The sequence below is a fragment of the Terrapene carolina genome, unplaced genomic scaffold (assembly GCF_002925995.2).
Source record: "Terrapene carolina triunguis isolate 2854851 unplaced genomic scaffold, T_m_triunguis-2.0 Scaffold838, whole genome shotgun sequence".
In the NCBI taxonomy this organism is placed as follows: Eukaryota; Metazoa; Chordata; order Testudines; family Emydidae; genus Terrapene; species Terrapene triunguis.
The window spans coordinates 12,634,713-12,654,799 of record NW_020665189.1 but is presented as its reverse complement, the minus strand read 5'-3'; the positions used below and the strand labels follow the sequence as shown (position 1 = coordinate 12,654,799).

The following is a 20,087-nucleotide window of genomic DNA, read 5'->3' as shown; positions in this document are numbered from 1 at the left end:
TTCCCAGAATTCTCTTATAGCTCCCAGAATGTAAAACTCAAGTGAGGCATACCCTGATTAAGCTGAAGTTTCAGCAAGATATTAAGAGCTTGTTTAGGATTTTTAGAATCTTGCAACAAGTCAAAGTTGTCTGTAGATTATTACCTGCCCTAATTAAACTAGTAAATATTTGCATCTCCCAGCTTGTAGTCACACTCACACTAAACTCAACAATGGTTAGGCAGTTGATATTCTGTGGCCTCTGCTTTTCATGCTGACCAGTATTGCCTTACTGTTTCCTTGCATGATCCCTGTCTGTTTGTTGTATTGACTGGTTGTCTTTTGTTTTACAGCTAGATTGTAAGTTCATCAGGAGAAGGGACAACATCTTTGTTGTTTTTTTAATGTGTATCACAATGGGGACCTTATCTAGGATTGTGGCCTTGAAGTTCAAATGCACTAAGCCATTGAGCTTTTTTCTTGTGACAAAGTGCAGAGATCCTTATTTCCAGCAAGCAAGGAATCTATGTATTGATATGGTCTATCTATGTACTGATATGATCCACAAGACCATAACATATGAGTGTCTCATGAGCATTAAACTCCCTGATCAGTTCTGGGAAGGAGCAAGTGATAGGGAGGGAATGCCTAAGCCAAAGTCTGTTGAAGCCAATGGAAAGACTCCCATTAACATTAATGGGATTTGGATCAGGCCCTGAATGCAAAATTAGGCCCCAGATTTGTGCTCAAAAAACTATATGAGAACAGCAGCATCTACGGAGCAAGCATGGTAATTGCATATCTGGGTTGTACCCCATTATGAGTTTTCTGTTTTTCTTTGTGTTCTAGTTATTTAAGATTTTTGTTTTTCTTTTTCTATATGTGCACACACACACATTCTTATAATGAGTGCACTAAAAACCTCCAGGTTAAAACCTTTAGAAGTAAACATGCCAACCAAAGAACTGTTCTTTTGTTGCTGAACTGGCTAATTCATTTCACCATCTTATGCTGCCCTCCATCATCTATCTCACCAGTTTGAATAATAGAAGCAGTTTTGCGTGTAGAGTAGCAGCCTATATACAGCAATTTACATTAACGTAAACTCTCTGCGAGTGTGACGAGTCAGACAACTTTTACAAGCCTTCTTATACCAACACTTGGTGACCTTGTTTTGATCTGAGCAAAGTAATGAAGAATTAAAAATAAACTCCACAACCTTTGTAAGAGATACCAACCATGTAATACTTTTGAGTTTGCTTCTCCCCAAGGGAAGCAGTCAAATATTTGTTTCTCATGGGTAATTATTTGCTTCTTGCCTGTGTTTAAAAAGAAAGGGTATTTCTTGAAAAGCCTGATGCAACATGACATATACATCGTATTTCATCAAGTATCATTTGTCATAACATGATGCAATGCAAAGTTGACATTCATCTGACTTTTGTTTATATAGTCTAAGAAACTTTTGTTACTTGCCCTCTGAGACCTGTACCCTGAGAAATTTTGGGGAGAAGGTCACCCAGATTGTAAACAATTCTGTCTTCCAGAGAGCTTTGAAGTGGAATTGGTCCAGGAACCTCTATTTTGCCCTTGCCATTTGCTGGCACGCTTCAGTTATTCTTGGAATTAATGATTGGTATACATCAGAGTTTGTCTCCTGTCATTTGATTCTTAGGAGGCTCAATCTAAAATCAAAACTGTATTTCATTGTTATTTTGATCCTTTCCTTGTGTTCAAGGATTGATATTGTAAAAATCATCTAACCCAAAGAAAAGCCAATGAAAGAGCAATGGGGTAAAACTTAACAGAATTGGGTTTTTTTCTTTCTGAAAAATATTTTTCCTTTCTCTTCAGTTGTCCCTGAAAGCCTCCAGTTTTGTGTGTAGTATGTGCTATGACAGAGCCTCTAAATGCAATAGTATCAGATGGAATAAGAAGAGTTTAAATTTTTGATGAAACCAAGTGCTGGGGGATGATGATAATGCAGAGGAATAATAGAGGAAATATTTCCTATTAGAAAGCAACAATCAACATGTCATCTAGGTTTATTAATAATTTCACTCCTAAACTTTTCAGTGGGGAGACTATGGGTCTTAATAGCATTGTAAAGGTCCTCAGGGCAATTGAAAGACCAAAAATCATTACTTTCTGCTGATAGGCTTTCCCTTCCCGGAGGATACGGAAATACCCTAGGTAATGTTGATTTATTGAAATGCTCAGATAGGCATTGCTCAGATCTCACTCTGCTATCTGCTTCTCTGACACAGTTATTTTCAAATAGTCCATCTTGAGAGACTTTGTCCCGTATAAAAAAACATTTAATGGTTTTAGATTTAATATAAAATGATAATTTCTAGAAGACTTTGGACAGTAGAAAGTAAGTGCAGTGAAGCTCCTGAAACAATCAAAATGATGTATAGACTTAAAGCACCTGTGACTAACATTTCTTTTACACCCATTGAATACAGTTTTGTATGCTAGCTAGCTGGGTTATATAAAACCCAAAGTACTGCTAGGATAGCATCGGGGGGACTACAGCCTGCACCTGACTCCTGAATTCCTTATTCTGGATGGCAAGTGCCTGGCTCCCCCTCTCATTTTTGGAATGAGCTGGAAAATATACCTACTCCTAATACAATTACTTTTACATCACTGTGACAATTTTCACACACCTCCATGGACCATCCAGAGAGCAATCAGATTTTCAAGCTGTGCTCAACTAATGATCTCCCCATCTAAAAAATGTCAACAAACCTAGACTTCTGGCCAAAACATTTCTGTCGAGAATCCTCTTTATATTGTTAAAGGGAAGATATTAACTTTTAATTGGTTTTAACTATTCCCCTTATGGGATCAAACTTGATAAGCTTTGTCAGGGTTCTGCTGAGTGTATAGAGTATTTGCTTTGGGAGAGAGATAGAAAGGACTCAATACTGTATTTTCCTGCTTTACAACATAGATGTATGGGTGAAGCCATAATTTGTATGTGGTGTCATATGGTAGTTCATTCAACCTATCCATAGTGGTTCCATAGTCTAAGCATTAACTTTTGAAACAGAAAGAACAGGAGTACTTGTGGCACCTTAGAGACTAACAAATTTATTAGAGCATAAGCTTTCGTGGGCTACAACCCACTTCTTCGGATGCATATAGAGTGAAACATATATTGAGGAGATATATATACACACAACTCCCACCTGTTCATGCTTTCTCTATGTGTGTATATATATCTCCTCAATATATGTTTCACTCTATATGCATCCGAAGAAGTGGGTTGTAGCCCACGAAAGCTTATGCTCTAATAAATTTGTTAGTCTCTAAGGTGCCACAAGTACTCCTGTTCTTTTTGCGGATACAGACTAACACGGCTGCTACTCTGAAACCTTTTGAAACAGAGTACCTATAGTTCCTAGAGCCACCAGTTTAAATCCCAGCAATATTAACTCAGTATTTCCTTCACTCAGCCCCGACAGGTAAACTAAGTGCCATGTAATGTGCTAGGAGGCAAGAAGGTAATTTTTCAGAGAAAATCTTCAAAATCAAGGGCCTGTCTATTCTGCAAGGTGTCATGGTTCTTTTTATAAGAGAATATCATTTCACCAAGGTCCTTGGCCAACATTCCTTTTTCACAACATGTTGTGTGAGGCCAGTGTTGGGTCTCAGGCTCCCAGCTGTCACCTCTTTTGGGTGGAGACCTGCATCTCATTCCCTCCAAACCAGGGGTTTAAGCTTGCAGCGCCTCTGCACCTTAGTGTGATTTCCCCAGCAGCTCTGACTGGGGTCCATCTGTGGTTAACCTTTCTCCAGGGGCTTATAACACTGTATACCAATTACCAACCAGCCTTAACAAAGCAAAATATTCTTAGAGTAAAAGCATTACAGAGAAATCATAGAAAAACCCAATGAAAATTCTTATATGTATGCTAAAAACTTTACCGGAGGTCAACCATCAATCTTATGAGGCCCTAGTAAACCAAAGTCCTTCCTAAATGCAGTCTTTTTATGCCAAAATCCCTTTCTTTGTGTGTCGGTCTTTTGTGTTATATTTAGACTGTAAGTTCTTTGGGGGCAGGAACAGCAGTAATACAGGGGAGCGATAGCTCAGTGGTTTGAGCATGGGCCTGCTAAACCCAGGGTTGTGAGTTCAATCCTTGAAGGGGCCACTTAGGGATCTGGGGCAAATTCAGTACTTGGTTCTGCTAGTGAAAGCAGGGGGCTGGACTCAATGACTTTTCAAGGTCCCTTCCAGTTCTAGGAGATGGGATATCTTAAATAATTAATAATGGTTATAGTCCACAAGTGGAAGCTCATATATTGTTGTTATTATTTATTTGTATTACCACAGTGCTGAGGAGTGCTAGTCATGGACTAGGGCCCCCAGAGTGCTAGGTGCTGTACAAACACAGAACACAAAGACATTCTAAGCCCCTTGAAGTTCCAATCTAAGTAGTGGCTCATAAGTTGCACCACACCTTAAGTGAATTTTCAGTGTCGATTGTACAGGCTGGCCGTGTGTCTCATTCCATATTTTCTGCCTCCAAATATTGTAATAACAATGGAAAGAAAGGAGAAAGCACATGGCAAATGGTTTAAAGCTACAAGAAATGAGAATTCATAACATCTCTGGGTGTCAACCAGACAGATCTGCTTTTTTATAGCACATGTTAATAACATTTTCAGAGCATGCAGATTGTCCTCATATTGTGTTTAAACTTCAGCCTTGTGTCAAATTACACGGGAAATTAAAAAAAAATAGAAAAGAAACAATAGTGTTAGCTAGAGCTATAAATAAGAATCAAACCTGTAAAAAAAATTTACGCTTATGCTTCAGGGATAAACTGGTCATTGGGATCACTGGTCCAGAGTGATAACATATTACATAATAAGATGCATTAATGGATTCCTATGAGGAATCCAGTGTTAGTACAGAATACTGAATTAGATGTTTTGGTATGGCAGTTCCTTTCTTTAGAGAAGCAGTATGGTAAAGCTATCTGAGCACAGAACTAGAAACTCATGAGTTCTAATCCTGGCTGAAACTCTCTGCATCAGTTTTACTATCTTACTGTGCATTCAATATTAAATATTGGTTAGAAGACAATTATGTACTGATTCATTTGAAGGCACTCCTGTATAAGGGGATTGTTTAAAGAGTCCCACGCAGAGGATTAGGGTATGTGTCTGCGAGGAGATTGTTTCCTGACTCTCAAATGCTCATGCTTAATCATAGGAGCAGAGAGCAATGGAACATGAGTAAGGTGCAACCCATATGGTTTTTCAGGGGCTCTGTTGGTGTGGAACTTTGATCCAGAAAAAAGACTGCTCTGCAATTTTACTGTGTTCAGTGATATTTCTCCTGATTCTAGCAGGATTTTAAGTAGAGCTTTGAGGTGGCAGATTAAGTTGCCTATCTCTCAAATCCCTGTGTTGCATGGTTTTAGTAAATGTATGCAGTTCATGGGCCAGTGCGTCTCAGCGCTTGGAAAGGGATTTGATAATGTCAGAGCAGGAGTGGGAGGGTGTCTCACGTTATACGGTATACAGGCAAGAGGTGATGTTTGGAACCCAAAGAGTTGTGTGTACCCATGAAAACATACATAGCATTACCATTGTAACTGTATCACCTTGTGAAATCCAGTAGCAGGTATATTATCACCAGGGCACATTTGCAAATGCTGCAGTAGAACTGTCATGGTTATGCTATGAGAGAGCAGTTTCTCCAAGGAAGCACTGCACTCTCTTTACTCACCACTGACCAGTCTCCACAGCAGTCCTCCTGGCACTTTTGATTTGAGAGTGCTCTGGGAATGGCCAGTTGCTCATCAAATTGTGGCTAGAAAGCCCCCTGCGCCTTCCCCATGCATATAGGAGTATGGAGAGCAGCCACTGCTACTGCAGCAATGATTGAGAGCTATGCAGGTGCTCTACAGGTTTGAAGATGGATTCTGCATTTTAACCCAGTCATGTAGCTTAACCATAAATAGTCCAGGTTTCTAATTGTGTTATCTGATGTGGAAATAAACAAAGCAATGTTATTCCTAAATTTCCTCTTTGACAGTCTGTTCCAAAGCCCAATTAGAAGACTCCCAGTGACTTCAGTCAGACCCTCTGTATTCATTAGAACATAAGTAAGAATGGGGTACTTACTATTCATAAATTGGAATGCAAACTTGCCCATTCCCCTCAATCTCCAAAGACAAAGTTGTAAATAGACGGTGTACTGAATCTTGGACGCCAACAATGTTTCTTGAAGGATCACATCCCCACTTTAAAGTTAGATTTTCAGAAATGTTCAATACCCATGACAGCTACTACAGTTTTTAGGAATTGTGGATGCTTGTCCACATCTGAAACGCGGGTTCAAAGAGAAGACAGCCCTTTTACATTTCATTTCATATGTCCAGCTCTAAGGTTTTTTGTTATTTAAAACAACCCTTAACTGAGATGCAAAGGGGGGGTATCAAATAAAGTTATGTCTGTAGTGCAGTCAGAATTTGCTTCCTTTAATTGTTTGTTATAGTTTGTGTCGATGTCCTGCTCTCCAGGAGCTTTCAACACTGCATTGATCTCTACGCTGTCGAACGCTATTTCATAGTCAACGAAGGCAATACATAAAGGAAATTTGTATTCCCTTGAGCGTTCCAATAGCTGGTTTATAGTGAAAATATGGTCCATTGTGCGGAAATTCCTTTGAAAGCCTGCCTGCTCTCTTATCTGTCGCTCATCCAGTATCTGTGAGAGTCAGTTTGTTATTATTTTGGTGAACAGCTTGTAAACATGTGAGAGCAGGCATATTGCATGATAGTTCTTTAGATCTTCACAATAGCCCTTCTTGTACAGCAGAATGGTGTTGGACTCCTTCCATCTAGATGATATCTTCTGCAATTCCGAGTAACGGCTAAACCTCTGAGCAAGGGTTTCCCAGAGGTCTTGGCCTCCAGCTCTTATCATTTTGATTGTCAGTCCATCTTTACCTGGGGCTTTTCCTTCCTTCATTTGATGAACTGCATGTCGAACTTCGCTGACAAGGACTGGGAGTACATGCTTGTTGAAGTGTTGGTACTGGGACATTTATCTGAGACATGAACAATTCGGTGTAGAAATCTTTGCAAACTGCTTCCACCCCTGTTCTGTCAATTGCTGGTTTTCCATCCCTGTTCTTCAGTGCCATCATTGTTGACCTGTACAGTGTCAATTCCCTTTTGCATTTTTTGAGACTTCTGCAATCTTCAGCTGTCTTTAAGAGCCTTTCATTTCGGTACTTCTCGAAGTCCTCCTTTAGTCTTCTTCTTATCAACTTGCAGAGGAGGGAGTACTCAAGTTTGTCACCATCATTTCGCTTCATATTCCTCTGCTTCTCTAACAAGTTCCGCGTTTCCTCAGAGATTCTTCCCTTCGCTCTTTTCTGTCTTTCTTTCTTGGCTAATTTCACGCATTGCCTCAGTTTATCAGTGAAGTTTTTACAATCCTCATCGCAGTTATTTATAAGGCTCCAGACTTCCTTGGAAATGTTCGCTTTCAAGATTGCCTTGTCGAATATTTTTGGCCGCTGTCTCTGATATGCCATCTGTAGTGCTTTCTTCTCCACTTTTTCGTTGAAGTTGAGCCGTGCTCTGAGCAAGCAATGGCCACTACTGGTTTTAAATGATAGTACTACTGAGATGTCTTGTACAATGCACCGCTTATTGATCAGAATATAGTCAATCTCGTTCTTGTTTTTCACATTGGGTGTGATCCATGTCCACCTCCTCTTGGCCTTCTTCTTAAACGAGGTGTTACCAATGAACATTTATTTCGTCTCCACCAGAGTTGCAAGTCGCTCTCCTCATGGATTCCATTCACCGATGCCATACCTTCCAATGAACTTTTTACCTTCTTTCCCTCCTCCAACTTTGGCGTTGAAATCTCCCATCGCGATCGTATATGTGGATTTTTGAGCGAGGGTTTCCTTGAGCTCCTGATAGAATTCTTCCACATTGTGCTTGTGGGAGCTTGTGGGAGCATAGATCTGAATAATCTTGAAGGTGCTGTTCTTGTTCAGTTGGAGGTGTAGCACTCCAATGTGTGATGACTTGAACTTACAGGAGATGATTTTTGAAGACCATTCCTTGTTGATGATGAAGCTGATTCCTCCAACGGTTCTCGCACCTTCTCCTTTTCCTAACATTATAGTATTTTCATCTCTCCACTTCACTTCCATCTCCTTTCTTTGTTGTGTTTCACGGAGACCAAGGTTGTCACAGGCTGTCCTTGCCTTCTCCTCCATTAGATGGTTGATCAAATCGTCTCTCGTCAGTGTCCTGCAGTGCATACTGAGAGGGCAGTCCTTTTTCTGGTCCCTGAGATTCTTAAAAGCCTCTCATCGACTGAAGTGCCACCAGGTATGAAACAAGGAGACACGATTTCACCGAAACTCCTCACAGACTGCCTCAGAAGTGGTTAAAAAAAATATAGAGATATACCTATCTCATAGAACTGGAAGGGACCCTGAAAGGTCATCGAGTCTGCCCCCTGCCTTTACTAGCAGGACCAAGTACTGATTTTGCCCCAGATCCCTAAGTGGCCCCCTCAAGGATTGACCTCACAACCCTGGGTTTAGCAGGCCAATGCTCAAACCACTGAATTATGGAATCAACATCAATGGAGAGCAGTTAAGCCATCTCAGATTCACGGACAATATTGTGTCGATTGCCTAAAATACTATCAAACTACAGAAAATGCTGCAAGAACTCAACACAAAAAGCAGTCAAGTCGGACTGAAAATTAACTGTTCCAAAATGAAATTTATGCGGTCTGATACCTTGCTAAAAGCCCAAATAATAATCAAGGGAGAACAAATAGAAGAAGTTGAATAATACGTCTATTTGACCAAGTAATTAACATGCGCCATGATCAGGAAGGTGAACTCTCATGAAGAAAGAAAGCTGGTTGGCATGCATTCAATTCTATCAAGGATGTCCTCCAAGGAAAAATCGACAAGGCAACATGAGCCAGCCTCTTCAACGCAACAGTACTGCCAGCAATGTTGTACAGCAGCAAAACATGGACGCTGACAAAGACAGAGGAGCAGCAACTGTCTGTCACGGCGAGGGCTATGGAAAGAACAATTTTGGGAATTTCAATCGGCGACCGAGTCCCCAATGAAGTGATCAGACAGCAGAGTGGAGTGCAGGACGTCGTTGTTGAGAGCAGGCATAGTAAAATGCGATGGGCCAGGCAGATAGCGAGGCTCACTGACAATCAATGGACTGCAGCTGTTGCTGAGTGGTACCCACAGGAACTGAAACAACTACTCGGCCAACCTCCAAAGAGATGGGAAGATTTTATTGTGAAAAGACATGACCACACGTGGAGAAGGAAGGCCAGGATATGAGAGGAATGGAAGACGTGTTGTGATCAGCACAATCTATATGAGGGCTGAAGGACTGATTGATCAAGGTGATCTAAACAACCCTTCCCCTCCCATCGTCTAAACACCTGATTTTGAATAGTACATAAACCCCCTAATTGATGTAATATTTGAGGAAGGGCATAGTTCCCACAGCGCTTCTTTTTCCAAAACTAAATCAATATACTTGTAGCTGCTGTATTTAAAAAAAAAAATCCCTCCCTACTATACAGTTATTTGTAGCTCATCAAGTTATTTATCATCTTTAGGCTTCCAACTGCTGTGGCAATAGCAAGAAACCACTGAGCATCACATATTGAAAGATAGTGTACCAATCCTTCAAGCTGATGATTCTTGATTACATGAAGAGTGATACCCCTCCTTGAAGTTCCAAGACTAAAAAGTCACAGCTGTTGTTGCAATGGTTACTACTAGCTTCAACAACGTGCCTATACAGTAAAAGTGGAGACGTTTATTTCCAAATGCAGATTTTGAGTCTCTGCAAAGTTCTGGGGTGTTCAAAACCCCGGGTCCAGTTTTGGTCCAGCTCTATGAAAAAGCAGGTCCCTATTTCTGGGACATTTAAGCTTACAAATACATATTTAATGTAGTTACTCATTTGATTGTTCTGTACTGTGTGTTACAATGTTTTGGATTTGATATAAATAAACGTTTTGAGATTTAACAGCTGCAGTATCTAGTCAATTCCTTAGTATAGCTGTAAACAACAATGTATATAGTTTTGTATTTATATAATATACTTGAACTAAATTAAATGTATTTTTGGGAACTTGAACTCAACCTGTTGCCTCCTTAATCTTGCAGTGTTGTAGAAATAGTTTTTATTAGTATTGATGTATTGACTTAACTATTGACGGATTTAAAAAAAAAAAAGACGCCTCTAATATTGTGGCTGAAAATTTGCAAGGTTCATAGATTCTCTGTTGCTGCTGGCAAGGCTGTATGTCTCAAAACTGAATTTAACAGCAAAACAGTGTACATAGTTTATATCTCTTTTCCATGTTTATCCTCCCCTGCCACACAAAACTAAGGGAAGTGTTTTAAACAGTTTAAGTGATTAAGTCCATTCCTATTCAGACAAGCAGTTAAGTGTTTCCTGAAGTCAATGGGACCTGAGCACGTACTTAAAACTAAACATACATTTAAGTGCTGTCCTGACTAGAGATAGATTTAAGCGTGTTCTTAAGTGCTTTCATGAATCCGAGTCATTATGAATATACCATCTAATAACATATCTAAAATATACTTAGTCATTTAAAACTAGCACACACCAAAAAGAAGGTATTAATTTTGTTTCCTTTTATAGGTGTGAACTAGACCTACAGTATTATGAGATATTGTTGGGAAAGTACATAGATTAGTATACGAAAAAGATTCTGCTTCAGAAAATAGGTTAATTGCAGAACATATGAAACATTGGGCTTCCTGAAGTAACTTTTAATATATAAGTGCTCAAATTTGCATTTTATCACCCACAACAATCCATTTACTGAAATCCAAATTAACATGTTTTGTTCAATGCCAAAATTCAGACTTTGGGGAAATAGTTCCACTGGGCTCATCTGTACTTGGATATTATCCAAACACATTGTCTTCCTGCTGTGTCTGACTCTGTCTCCTTTTCAAGAAGTGTACAAGGACCTAGAGCACGGTGTGTAGATTAAGCATTTGATGTATAATAGTATGTTAGGTTAAACCACCTCCTTCAGCCTGCTACAGGAAGAATGAAGCATTTTAAAAATATGTAGGGCAAAATTAATAGGGCAGACAGCACATGTGATGAACTGCAAGGTTTGGGATGCACCTGTCCAAAGTAATAGACATTCTGTTAGGATAAAAATGAGAAGATATGCTACATGCTATTTAGGATATGTTATATGCTATTTCCATTTCTGTATCTAGCAGCTTACAGTACCATGTGAAGTATAGGATTTCTTTTTGTTATTCACTTTTTAAAGAGTCTCCTCATAGGGCAACTTTTTGCTTACACGAGTAGTCACAATAAAACGTACCCATTTGTTTCTGTCTTATCTGCCCATCACTGTGGTCTCTAAGGGCCACAAAAATACTTAGGAAAATCAACATTTCTCTCCAAAGGACAATATTCCCCACCCCTCCCCTAATTATGCTATCTTGAGTGAGGTGGTTCTTGTGTGGCAGTGCAGCAAAAGCGCCAGCTCCCAAAAATCCTGTCTGCAGAGGTCACAGGCAGAGTGCTTGGAGAATCCAATCAGGAGAGGTCACTTAGCACTGTATAGCAGAATGCACTCTGTAAGATGGAGAGGAAGGAGGGAAGAAGCATGAATTTACCACTGTCACCTGTGGGTTGCCTAGTGCCATTGGTGGTGTTAGCATTCCCTCTTGCACACAAAGACCCCAAGTTGCAGGATTCTGGATGTCACCTGTACAAGGTGATCATGGAGAGAGGGTCCCTTTTACTCTCTCTCCCTTGCATAACTGCACACCATTGGCCAGATTCTGTCTTTGAATAGGCAGTGTGTTCTGGTCATAATTTTCAAACTTAAATGCCTAAAATGAAGCTCTCAAATCCATATTTAGGCTTCTGGCTATGTGGGCTGATTTTCAGAAGTGCTTAGCACCCTTTGAACAGGTGATGAGAAGCTCTGGAAAGCAAGTCACTTATTTAGGAGTTTAACTTTAGGCACCCAAGTTTGAAAATGTTGAACTTAATTAATTTACAATTAATTGAGAAGAGTATATTTGCGATACTTTGTAGTTCCATGTGAAAATAGATCAATCTGGCTGTAAATATTTTGCACAGTGATGTTTTCTTATATTGTTTGAGTCATTAAATACACAATGTGCTTCATAGTGTCTAAAAACAAACATACTTCAATATAATTGTAATTTTGCTAATGTTACTTTTTCTAATTATTGTTCACTAGAAAACTACAAATTAATGTAATGATTAAGACATACAGTTAATCCACTTATTTGTGGATTAACTTGTATTTTTCATCTCTTTCATTAGTTTTATTAAAATTTTAAAATTGCCAGAACATATGGAATTTCATTAAATAAGCTTGTTTACCATTATGTGCATATGGTTAGAAAAGTGACTATATTTAAATTATACTTTCTTGGCCATTATATTGTCTTCCTGTGTATTTCTGAATTTTATCTGCTTACTTACTGACTAAAACAAGTTTGTATTCCCATTATCAAGGCAAAGCCATCTCAATCCTGGGCGAATGAGCTAGATTTATTTCCCCCCATCTCTCATTCATCGTCAACGACATTGTTAGCCACATTCCAGTGAGAGAAGGAGGAATAGCAGCATAATTTTCAGATTTCACACAGAGTTTGTAGTACTGCCAGTTAGAAAAATCGGGCCAAAGCCTGATCCCATTGAAGTACGTGAAGGATTTGGCCCATCTTTTTCATTGTAAAATGTGCTTATTTGGGGCCTGATCTCTTCTCCCTGGACTGGTGTAAAACCAGCATAAGTGAAAGAAGAATCAGGCCCATACCCTGGGGGTTTTTAAAAGAGATTAAGTATGGAACTTCCCAGTGTCATTTTACCATAATTTATCTAACTGCAACTATGCTGTAAGGGGTAAATTTTCAAAAGGCCCCGAGGCTTGTTGAAGAAAAAAAATCTGCCATCAACAGATGTTGATGACTATTTCTCTTTTTTCTTGCAGGCCCTTCAAATCACCACAGCCAGTCAACACTGAGACCACCTCTCCCACCTCCTCACAATCATACACTGTCTCATCATCACTCCTCTGCCAACTCCCTCAATAGGAACTCTCTCACAAATCGGCGGAACCAGATCCATGCACCAGCTCCTGCACCAAATGACTTGGCCACCACTCCTGAGTCTGTGCAGCTTCAAGACAGCTGGGTACTCAATAGCAATGTTCCACTTGAGACCAGGTAGGTCACAAGGGATGGTCTTCAGTAGGACTGCACTAAAAATACACAGTATAGTCTCAATTATCTGAATGTCATGGGGACATTGAATAAGCGTGGATAAATGAGATTTCATATGATTGAGGGAATTTACAGTATATGTTTCAGATAGCAGGGATTTGTAGTTAATTGAGACTTGGAAACTCAAGACTGTCTTATACTGAAAGTACTGCAATGTTATATAAGCATGTATAAAATCAACTGCAGTGAAAGAACAGCTAAGGAAATACATATGAATTTGGTTTAAAGAAAAGAGATATTTTATTGACTTTATGTCAATTCATCTTTTACCTACACAACATAAATATATATTTAGTTTAGAATACCTCTTATTTACTTGGCATTAGCAAATGGACAGTTAGACATCTCTTTGTTCATGTCTCTTGTTTTAATACTTGTTTGTTCATTCAGACAGCTCTTGTGTACCTAACTAATAGAATTAGCATAACATATTTTTACTCCAAAGCTCAGGGGGAACTTACTTATAAGGGTATATTGACTGTCACTAATAAATTATACATTTGGCCTATCCTGAAGTAATAAATGAAGACTCATTTGAAATTTAGCGTTTTGGGAGACCTTTAGAAACAATCCCTGATTCAAGATTGACAGAAGTATAATTTTAATTTATATTTCATCCAACATGCAGGCTCACTTTAATCCCTCCCGTACACACTAGCAGCTTGATGCCTGTGGGGCACACTGTTATGTATAAAAAAAAGAAGAAGAAGAAAAAGTGCAGCACTTATGATTTGCCAAAATAAATCAATACAAAAAGAAGTTTTCTGACATACTGCATTTCTAAACATTCAGTTTCATTGTCATTTTTTTTTTCATCTTAATTCTAACTTGTGCTTTAAATATCAAGAGACACTGGCAAAGCTGGTCTCACGGAAATTAGAAATAGCAACTGTGGTGATACATCTGAGCACTGGCACCAACCCACTGCTCTTTTTCCCACTCCTATCTTTCGAGTAGGCAGGCTGGTTATTGAAACATACGGGACTATCTGAGGGCATCATAAAGCACGTGTCTTGTATCTGCAATTGCTGGGTGCCCATACGAATAGATTCGAAAGTTATTGTGCTTTATACATTTTGGTAAACATAATTGTAGTGTCCCTCACTCTCAAATGGGGAGGGAGGCCACTCCACCTCACTACAGGTGGGTAGTAATCAGTCTATGGGGAAGCTCTCGCCCTCTGGGATGTAGGGGGCAGAGTGCAAACAGTCTTTAGTCCACAGCCTTCTGCCTGGGACAGACAGCAATTAACAGTCTATAATGGCAGTCTATAAGGAAGCTCTGGCTCTATGGGTGGGGCAGAGCCCGAGGAGTCTTTAGCCAAGAGCCTTCTGGCAGGGGCAGACAGCAAACTGTCTATGGCCCAGCTTCCTGGCTGGGGCAGAGCAAAAGCAGACAAGCACAAGCTGTCTGGCCTAAGGTGGGTAGGCTACCACCCCAGGGATGGGGTTGGCAGTAAGGGGACCTGGGCCCACCCTTCTTCCAGCTCAGGGCCCTAACAGTTCCAGGGAATCCTGCCACTGGGTCAATGGGGATCCTGCCAAAACACGCTGACTCACTCTCTGGCAGCAAAAACTGGATGTAGGGGGGCTCCAGAGTCCAAAGATCCTCTGCCCCCTCTGGTTACTCGGCAACCAGCAGTCGCCACATCCCCTCAGGACACTCGTCTGCCTCCTCCGATTGCAGGGCACAGCTCCACTTAGGGCGGAGTCAGGGATCCTGGAAGATCTGCTGAGCTGCAGGGCTCTCTTTTTATACTTCCTGTCCTGCCCCAGGACTTCTGGAGGGAGCGGGGTGGATTTAGCCCCACTCACCACGGGGAGTGTAGTGGTCTCTTGCTCTCCAGGTTGGAGGGAGCCCACTCTTCCTCACTACAGTAATTCTATGAAATAAAAGAATGGGGAGCAGATGAGAAAGTGGATTGGTGGTGGGATGTACTTGCACACCCATGTTTGCATAGGTTAATTGTTGGTTGAGAAGTTGGATTGTTTTCCACCTGGTGTCTCTCATTCATGGTTTTGGTTTGAAGGGCAGCCATGGCTGTTGGGATTTGACGTGAATTGGAACCTTTCTAAGAATACAGGAATTGCCATACTGGATCAGGCCAAGGTTCATCTTCTTCAGTCTCTGGCTGTGGCCAATACCAAATGGTTCAGCGGAAGGTGCTAGAACCCTGCAGTAGGCAGATGTGAGATAATCAGCCCCTATTCCTCCCTCTCCTTTGGTCTTGTCCTGATCTCTAATAGCTAGAGATTGGTTTAAGATTGGCTTCTTTTTGTGGAGCTCTAGAGGTCAGTCTTTATTGCTGGACAGTGGCTACATAAACTTCCTGGGAGTGAGTGTGGTTTGGTTTGGTTTTATGCTGAATCTAGGTGTGGAGCTGTTATGGTCCGTTAGTCAGAGTGGCTATACTGCAATGATTTGTTCTGGAGAAAACTAGTATTGGAGAGTTGGGGAGCAGGTCTACCCTCAGTTATGCTTGCTCTGCTCTTGTTGTCTTTGGAGCAGTGACACAGGTAGATCTGAGGGCAAAACCAGGCAGTTGATGTGGAGGATAAAAAGGAATGCATTTAACTTTGTTTATATGTATTATCAGGAGTTATAATATTTGCCATTTCAGGATCCAAGGAATATTATACTATTGTGTTCATCTTCTAAACTCTATGGATTTTGACCTATTCTGGGACTCACTAAAGATATTCTGTACTTCTACTTAATATTATTCTGCCCCACTAAGACTCTGATATGGGCCGGGGATGCTGTGGAGGAACTGAGCACAAAAGCCAGAGGGAAGTGAGGGTTATCAGAAGTTTCAGGTGACCAAATTGAAAATTGGAGATAATGGCTCTGGTGCTGATTTCTTTTACTAAGAAAGTTGTAACAGATAAGAATATTTTGACCAACTGCCAAGACACTATTCTTAAGTGCCAGATCTGTTGAGAACAAATCAGCTACTATGTGGAACGTGATCTTACATAGTAAAGTGGATCTAGCATCTATTACTGAGAACTGTCTAGATAAAAATTAGAGTCCTCTTTGGGATGGCCCGATCCTGCCTGGTAATTCATTGTCTGAGGCTAGAATGCAAAGGGAGATAATGTCCGTCTATTTAAGAACTCTTCTGGAGTGTAGACTGTTGTTCTTCAATACACAAAATACTTGGAACACATAACCATGGTGAACCAAGTTTTAAATTCTCCCAATTTACCAACCACTACATACTTGGGGAGAATTCCATAGTGCATTTTCTGAATTCACATTGGTCATGATCTAGGAGCCCAAGGGATGTTATTCTTAGAGTGTTAGATGTCAGGGATGAGTGGCAGAGCAAGGAAGACAAAATGTGATCCCAGTTCTATGCAGTAACCACTAAACCATATTTGTTGTCTAGGGTACACAATCCTGCAACCTTAGCACAGTTAATCCTTACTCGTGTTTTTGAGGTCAATGTGACTAACTATGTAAGGAAGGGTTTTTTAGGACTGCACCTTCAGTGTACAAGATGTCTACACCTCTCAGGCACAAGACAGGGACAACCGAGAAAAAAAGTGAAAATATGTATATTGGCATATGTATATTTATGTGTTGATTTACATCTGTATGATATATAGACTGTATTTGATTGCTAAGGAGTCTTACAGAATTAACAAGATAAAATTTCACAGGACTTGTCATCAACCTTATTTTCCAATTGTGCGCCTAGTAGTCCATGTCAGTTTAATTATAGATGATAGATCCTAGAATATTTTTTTTTATAATAAAATCTCCAACAACTCTCAAATTCACCTTGAAAACAAAAGATCAGTTTGCTAATGCCAGTATTCTTAGCTGATATAGGATATTCAGGGGTTATGAATTGAAGTCATTGATACACACAGGCTTTTCACAACAAAGCATCAAGATTGTAGAAAACGTTCTCACTGTGCTGTGCTCGAAGATTATTGCAAAGTTGTCCCATGACTGATTTTTCTTACTATCTAAGATTAAATAGCTGACAGGTCTTGATGATAAACTCCATCATAAGAATATTAACCCAGGAAAGGGTTTTTTTTTCCTTTTTATGATTTCTAGTAAGTTTTACTAACATTGATACCTGCAGAACCAAATCCATCTGTAACTTTCAAAATGAGTCTGTAATTCTTACCCATGTTCCAAAACTAATGTGGGCCCTAAATTCTTATTAGAGGCAATGCAGAAACGAATGAGGCCTTTATGTTGCCCTTTCAGTTCAGTCTTTATTTTATAGCTTTACCTTGCTGCATTGCACTGATCCCACCAAGCCACTGGCTCTTCACGTTGCAATGCACTTTAATTTTGCAGTTTTCTTAGTCTTCCTTGAAACTTGTCAGCTTATTAATCTCAATATTGGAGCTGCTCAATAGGCAAAGTCACCATTTACAATCTGTGCTGCGCATTTGAGAGGAAGGAGAGTTTTACAACTCTTACTTTTTTAGCTTTTCAGTTATCTTGAGTAAATTCTGCTCCACACCAAAATGCACATTACCAACTATCACATTTCATCCTGTTGATAATAACCCACTTTAATTGAATTGTCTCGACCCCCCCACTTGGTAAGGCAACTCCCATCTTTTCATGTACTGTTATATATATCTTCCTACTGCATTTTCCACTCCATGCAGATTGAGTGGGTTTTAGCCCACGAAAGCTTATACCCAAATAAATTTGATAGTATCTAAGGTGCCACAAGAACTCCTCGTTGTCATTTCTGGCTATGAAAGAGACAATTCAGTGAATAGTAACATAGCTATTTAACAGGAAAAAATTATGTTAGAGACACAAAATTCAGATATCAGTTTAGATTCCAAACATCTCCTTGTCTGAGTATGGAAGGCACAGAATAAAGTTATAAATCCGAATGGAGGCTGTAGCTGAGTGTTGCAATGTAAATCTGGGGTATCCTTTGCTCCAAAGAAGACTGCTCTCCTTTCTCCTCTGTTGTGGCCTTTGGAAACTCATCTCTCCACTCCCTCCTTACAAATCCCGTGGTCCATTGGAAGGTGCAGCAGATAATTTTTAAATGTCAGTCTTCGCTACGTGGGTCTTATTTCAGTGTTGTGAGGTTGTGTGTGTTTGTTTTCATTTTTTGTTTTATTTTGTTGTTGTTTTATGAGAGTAGTTTGGGATGGAGCTGAGTTATTATAAATAAATAAATTAATTAAATTACAGTATGTCCAATGTGATTAGGTCATTATGGGTTTTATGGGATTATGGGTAAATGGCATATGTTTCAGCTTGGTTTTTCTTAATCATAGCTCTTTAACATATATGCAAAAGAAAAAAATATACACTGGTAAAATACATAGTTTTAAATGTTCACTGAAAAATCACTCAAATTATTATTATTTAAGTAAATTTGATGCACCCTCCCCACATAACCTTCCTTGCTACAGTCATTGCATGCACACACCTTGCTCTTAAAAGGAGTATGTGAAATTTTAGGCCAGAATAAGTCGTTACATCTTCTTTAAAGTAGCTGAGGTATCTAATGGAAGAGCTAATATATACTTAACTAAAACCACATTAGAACACTACCATGACACATCAAGATACTGCCTCTAGGGTTCATTTCTAGAATACTGAGCTGTTTCACCTTTAAGCTCAGAGCTGCAGTTTAATGATCTTTAACTTTTATTAAAGTTAAAGTTTATTAAAGTCCTGCAGTCTGTTTCAGACGGTCTTCTCCTCCTTTGAAAAAGTGCTAGGATTCCACAGTTTCCAGTTAAGAGGTGTTCACTTATTGCTTCCCCAATCAGTACTTTTTATGAGATTGAATTCAGATATGATTTTCATCGTTTTGATATGGCCAGAGAAGCAGTTTTCAACTTTAAAGGTTGAAACACTTTTGAGGGATTCTTTACGGGAGTACACAGTGAGAGCACTATCACTTTACAGTGAAAGTTTACATCATTCCCTGCACTGTAATAGTCGTCTTTGTTATGGAAACTTCACACAGGGCCATTTGCAGATGCCAGTCAAAGGCATAATGGCTCATAAATGAGGGTAACCCAAGAGCTATTATAGATTTTCTTTGAAAGGATATTTGTCTGAGATTGCATGATACCCTAATGCTAGTTCTTATGCCTGATGTTATTTATATTGCCAAGAATTAAGCCTGCATCACTGTAATTAGCAATGCTTAGTTCAGAAAGAAAGGAAAATTTTTAAATAGCAATAGAAATTAGGCCCATTCTTCTTCATTGCAAGAATATTTTTGACTGATTCCATCCATTCTATGGGTTGCATATATTTTGTTAGATGTTCACTTCTATATACTGTATATTTGGGATTGTTGGCAGGGAGCAGTCTGTAGGCTTCAGGGAACATTATGACAGAGTGGCAGCTCTGCTGCAGTTAAGGTGGAGAGTCGCTTGCTGTTGACAAGGCAACAATTCTATAGGCTCTAAAATCCACATTTGAACTTGGATTGTCTTTAAATCTGTCACGCTATATTGGGGTGTGTTGTAAGTTTAGTGGTCCAAATTTGAGGTCATTTGAGTAAAGATTCAGGCTCTCCTCCCCCCTACAAATCAGCTGTTTACAAAATCATCCGGTTCTTCTAACATTTTCTGTGTGTGCGCACCCACATTTGAGTCTCAAAGGATGGTTATAATCCTCCCCAATCTTATCTCAACTAGTGCATGGTATGCATTGCCCTTTTGGGGAAACCATATTGGGGGGAGGGATAGCTCAGTGGTTTGAGCATTGGCCTGCTAAACCCAGG

The 20,087-nt window shown here is 39.7% G+C and overlaps 1 protein-coding gene across 2 annotated transcripts in view; it reads left to right on the top strand.

The window, feature by feature from the left end:
* The window catches only part of TENM2 (teneurin transmembrane protein 2), an 828,204-nt gene that overhangs the window by 529,881 nt on the left and 278,236 nt on the right, over nt 1-20,087 (top strand). Inside the window, exon 4 of one of the 2 annotated variants that reach the window (XM_026660851.1) lies at nt 13,054-13,288. In XM_026660851.1, coding sequence (XP_026516636.1) covers nt 13,054-13,288 — 235 coding nt within the window. The remainder of the gene's footprint in view (nt 1-13,053; nt 13,289-20,087) is intronic. The other variant, XM_026660852.1, reaches the window with a different exon arrangement.